The 5,202-nt window shown below is 34.2% G+C and overlaps 1 protein-coding gene across 2 annotated transcripts; it reads left to right on the top strand.

Moving 5' to 3' along the window:
- Positions 1 to 1,340: 1,340 nt before the first annotated feature.
- On the top strand, positions 1,341 to 4,751 carry LOC112782690 (uncharacterized). 2 transcript variants are annotated; one of them, XM_025825195.3, is made up of 7 exons: positions 1,341 to 1,929; positions 2,627 to 2,759; positions 2,844 to 2,915; positions 3,003 to 3,146; positions 3,777 to 3,848; positions 3,965 to 4,036; positions 4,121 to 4,751. In XM_025825195.3, exons 1-7 carry the CDS (start codon positions 1,827 to 1,829, stop codon positions 4,158 to 4,160), a joined length of 636 nt encoding a protein of 211 aa, XP_025680980.1. In that variant the 5' UTR covers positions 1,341 to 1,826; the 3' UTR covers positions 4,161 to 4,751. The 2 variants fall into 2 exon arrangements, with proteins under 2 accessions (XP_025680980.1, XP_072086383.1); XM_072230282.1 differs by having other exon boundaries at positions 3,965 to 4,292.
- Positions 4,752 to 5,202: the final 451 nt, after the last annotated feature.

Below are 5,202 nucleotides of genomic sequence, written 5' to 3'. Positions count from 1 at the left end.
GGTTCCTATCTTAGATCATTGACCACAACATGGTGATTACAAAGGATTAATTCCACTTAGTTGCCCTCTAACATCGGAGGATTAAGTCAAGTGTACATAATTGGTCTTAGAACCAATATTAACAACCCTAAATCACCAATGAAACTGGACATCAATGATCTCAAGGGACCTAAGTCCTCAATCACAAGTCAAGAGTACCAAAATATACTCTAAAATTCAACCAAATATTTTATCAAACACTTGAAAGGTATAAAAGAAAAGCATATTAAAACTGCAACAATAATAAAATCTAACAACTACCCAAGGCAAGAAAATAACAATAACAAGCCAATTAAACAAAAAAAAAAAACATCAAACATAAATTGCATTAATGAAGTTAAATCAACACAGAGTGCATGAACATAAAGGCAACAAATAAAAGGAAATAACAAGTAAACTAGAAGAGCAAAGATGTAAGAACAATAAATTACAAAGAAAAGTAAATCAAAACAACAATTAAACCTAAATCTAAGGGAAATCTATCCTAATCTAACCTAATTCTAGAGAGAAGAGAGAGCTTCTCTCTCTAGAATGTGACCTAAAACATATTTCTAATCTAGTCCTAATTGCTCTCCCTTTGATCCATCTTGAATTCAGCCTCTAATAGCTTCATAAATGAGTTGGATTTGGGCATGGATGGCTCAGAAATCGCCCCCAGCGTATTGCCTTTAAGTTGGTCACGTGCCGCTTGTCATGCGTACGCATGGGTGACGCGTACGCGTCGCTTGGTAAAATTCCCTCTCACGCGTACGCGTAGAGGACGCGTGCGCGTGGCCATGAATCCTCCAAATGCTCATTTTTTTTATGAATTCTCCACTTTGCATGCTTTTTTCTTCATTTCTTCCATCCAATCTTTGCCTTATGAGCCTGAAATCACTAAACAAACATATCAATGCATCGAATGGAATTAAAGTGAATTAAATTTAGCTATTTTAAGACCTAAAAAACATGTTTTCACTCTTAAGCATAAATTAGAAAAAATTACAACATGCTATTTTAGTGAATAAATATGAGAAAAATTGATAAAATTCACCAAATAAGACATAAGATAAATTATCACTCGTATTAATCGTGTGTTATAAAATAAATAAAAAAAGAATATAATAAATATAAAATAAAAAAATATAAATAAAAAACTCTAATATTAATATTTATCAATATAATTATCTCACTATAATAATAGAAATAATTTATATATTTATTAATATTATATATATTACAACATAAAAAAAAATTATATGTTATGGTAGTGCTGCATATTGTCCACCTCTATTTATATATACACATGACTTTAAATTTTCAAACTTCATTCAAATTAAACATTCTTTGGTTAGAAACCGAGCCGCCCAGACCCCAGATATTAATGGGCCAACTCAGCTCTCATCCTTATCACAACAACAACTACTATTATTAGAAGGTCGAAAATTCCAACACAGGATGCAGCATTCATTGACTCTGTTCCTCTCCTTCACCCTTCTTCCGTCGACCGTGTTCCCTGCATTTTTCAGCTGAAATTCCCTACACCCATCTCTGATTTCACCTCCAGATTCCAAACTAAGACCTTAGACACAAAAAAGAACGCAACTTGCAACTACCCAGACTTCGATTCTGCCTCCTCTTCCAAGTTAAAAGTGGTTCCTTTTTGTTTTCGGTTGGTCAACGAGGTCAAGATGCTGCTGAGCTTGAAGGGTATCATGTAGATCGAATAGGACATAGAGGGGTCTGTGAATTAGTGAATCAATTGGTTTTATGACTTGATTATTATGAAGGTGTAGGTGAAGATTAGTATGGGAAACGTGGAGATGGTGACTTCAACTTGCAAGGGTTCTTTTCTTGTTTGTGCAATTTTGCTGCTTGATTTGGTGCTTAAGGTCTCTGGCAATGCAGAAGGTGGGTGGTTCCCTTTTGTCCTTGCTTCTATTGTGTTTTAATTGTTCCCATAAATGTTTGTTCCCATTAAGCAGGTGCTTTAAATGATCAGGGTTGGGAAAATTTACCCCAATTATGTTACTTGTTCCTTTTGTTCTTTCTTTTTGATCTAATTGATTTCCTTTCGGCTTTGTTGTAGCTGGGTCATGTGTTAGAACTGGAGAACTTAATAATACACTTGGAGTAGCTTTTGTCAAGTTTCAACTTAATGCTTCCCTAGTTGTAATATATGAGTTGATAGAATTAAATGGCTTTATGGTTTTTCTTAGTTTGATGATACCCTTGTATCTGTGTCATTAGTTTGGGTTATTCACTTATTTGTTGATTATTGAGTAGGGAAGGTTCAATGTTTAGTACAGGATATCACCATAATTGGTGATTCTAATAGTATGGGAGGCTTCTTTATCTCAGAGTGGTTTGTGGAAATGCTTTTGTCCTTGGAGAAAAAGAAGTGGCTTTCCATTCGCTTTAAAGTTTAATCTTTTTTGTGAGTTAGTTAATTGTGAGATGGAGGCTACTAGGGTTGACTCATTAAAGTTGGGATTCATGTTTGTGATTCCTAAATCTGATAATATTTCGCATTGCACCATAAATGTGGCGACCATACAACATAATAATGAATATCTTTGCACCTGAATATTGCTTCTATCTAACACAGGCGATGCCCTAAATGCATTGAAGAGCAACCTACAAGATCCTAACAATGTTCTTCAAAGCTGGGATGCCACCCTTGTCAATCCATGCACATGGTTTCATGTTACATGCAATAGTGATAATAGTGTGACCCGTGTGTAAGTTGATATGTAACATTTAAAATTTCCTGTTTATTTATGATTGGTTGTCTGTATAGTGATTATTAATCCCTTTCTGGTCAGTGATCTTGGAAATGCAGATCTATCGGGTACATTGGTTCCAAACCTTGGTAATCTACCAAATTTACAGTACCTGTAAGTTGCTATCCATATACTCTTTATGATCAGATTATTTCATTATCAAAATCTTTGAGTTTATATTCGGGGGGGTTTCAATTACAGGGAGCTTTTTAATAATAATATAACTGGAAAAATCCCAGACGAGCTTGGAAATTTGAAAAACTTGGTGAGCTTGGATCTTTACTTGAATGTGCTAACTGGTCCAATACCAGCTACATTGGGCAAGCTTAGTTATCTACGCGTCCTGTATGAAATACTTTCCTTATTCTCATATTTATATGCAAAATATATTTGACTTGATTTCAATTTCGTTTCTCCCTTTAGCTTTTCAGCATCCAATTTATTGTTTGATTTCCCATGCAATATAGTGGTAGAGTACATTGTCTGCGACATGCTATTTCATTTTCAATAAAAGCTGTGGTATAAATGAGCATATACCTATAGGAAAAGTATCTTTCATATTTTTATTGTTGCTAGTACTTCTATTTGACTCAATAATGATTGTGTGTTGAATTGCATGAAATATATGGTAATTAATGATAGTGCTCCGTGGTTGTAAAAATGAATAAATGAAGCACTTATTAAATATGGTCAAAGGTCCACTCTCATGCTTAATCATATAGTTATATTTGTTAAGTAACTTCGGTGAACTGATATGCATCCATGCGCTCTATCTTTTACTCTCTCTTTTTTTTTATGTTTCAATATAAGTTTATATTAGTGATAGGCTTATTCTATTTTTAACTCTTGCTTGCATGAAACTTGCACAACTTACTATTTGGTAATCATTGTTGCACCTTTTTGCTGATAATGTTTTTTTATTAAAGTATAAAATCTTATTACCTGCAAATTAATTCTTCCTGCCCTCTGAAATAGGCGTCTCAACAATAACGCCTTGTCAGGAGGCATTCCCATGTCTTTGACCAGGATCAATACACTGCAAGTTCTGTGAGTGTGACTCCTATATTTTCATTTCCCACTGAGTTAATATAGACATGTATTCTTATTTATAATCATTTACTATATTTTTGAGAGTGCAACACCATGATTGTTGTGGAATGCAGTGATCTCTCAAACAACAAGCTAAAAGGGACTGTGCCAGTCAATGGTTCATTTTCAATGTTTACTCCGATCAGGTTGGTGCTAATAGTTTTATTTATATCTGTGACTATTATTAAGAGGTGACCTCACTGTTGATAGTTGGTGGATTCCAATTACAGTTTTCAAAATAATCCTGGCTTGATACAACCAAAGATGTAGATAACCAGGTTGGTGCAGTAGTATTTAGTACATAATTAGTAAGATTGGAATCTCAGCATGGGGTTTGGGAAAGGGATAGTTTTGTCCATGCTTGGGATAAATGATGAAAGCTCCATGAACTGTGGCTCTTGACCAACCATCATGTCCATGCCACCATATGGTTCCTTCCTCTGTGGTCAAATGGATAACTTGTTTGAACACTGCACCTGGTTGAATTGGACACTGTGTTATGTAAGCAGCTCCATCTGATCATGGATTCCTCCCTTGTCTAGCCCCATGCCTTTGAAAAATAATGCAAATATTCTTTCAGTAATTAATGCATATACTCTCTGTTGTATAGAGTAGAAGCTAAGGCACATACCAATGTATTGTTATATTATGGTTTGCTTGGTTATAAACATTGACAATAAGAGTGTCTCCTGTGTGGGCCTTCAAGGTTGGACCTGGAAACTCATCATTTACTGTCAAAATATTCTTGGTGCTGCATAGTCTAGTGTAACTTGAAGATTTTATCTGCAGAAATTAAAGGCATAATTCATCTAAGTGTTATGTAACATGCACACTGATGAAATAAAGTAGACTTACCACAAAGTTGTGATGACGAACTTCAGCATTTGCAACATGATCAATGAGATAACAACCGTATAGGAGTAGGACTGCAAAAATTATCAAGGAATATGCATTACTAGTCTTCATCACCATCATTGGTTAGGAACTTAGGATCCGATCGAAAATGCGTGTGGAATGAAAGGTGTCTCGTGCAAACAGAAGAAAACAAAACCGGGTAAAGTATATTTTTTGTCTATAAAGTTTGACAAAAGTTTTAAAAATACCTATAAATTTTATTTTATTTCAATTTTGTCTCAGAAGTTTTTTATTTGCATCAAATATACTCTTAACGGTTAATTTTTCAAAAAATTTAAAACCAATTCGACAAGAAGTTAATTTTTATGCATTATTGTTAGATTGGTCTTAAATTTTTTGAAAATTTAGCCATCGAGGGTATATTTGATGCAAATAAAAAACTTATGGGACAAAATTG

This window comes from Arachis hypogaea, chromosome 20, assembly GCF_003086295.3.
Source record: "Arachis hypogaea cultivar Tifrunner chromosome 20, arahy.Tifrunner.gnm2.J5K5, whole genome shotgun sequence".
In the NCBI taxonomy this organism is placed as follows: domain Eukaryota; kingdom Viridiplantae; phylum Streptophyta; class Magnoliopsida; order Fabales; family Fabaceae; genus Arachis; species Arachis hypogaea.
Note: the sequence above shows the minus strand (reverse complement) of the source record. Positions and strands in the feature narration are given on the sequence as shown.

Coding starts and splice junctions, on each gene's coding strand:
- LOC112782690 (XM_072230282.1), top strand. CDS start 1,827: ATGGGAAACGTGGAGATGGTGACTTCAACTTGCAAGGGTTCTTTTCTT. Junction 1,930..2,626: donor GGTCTCTGGCAATGCAGAAG/GTGGGTGGTTCC, acceptor TATCTAACACAG/GCGATGCCCTAAATGCATTG. Junction 3,849..3,964: donor ATCAATACACTGCAAGTTCT/GTGAGTGTGACT, acceptor TGTGGAATGCAG/TGATCTCTCAAACAACAAGC.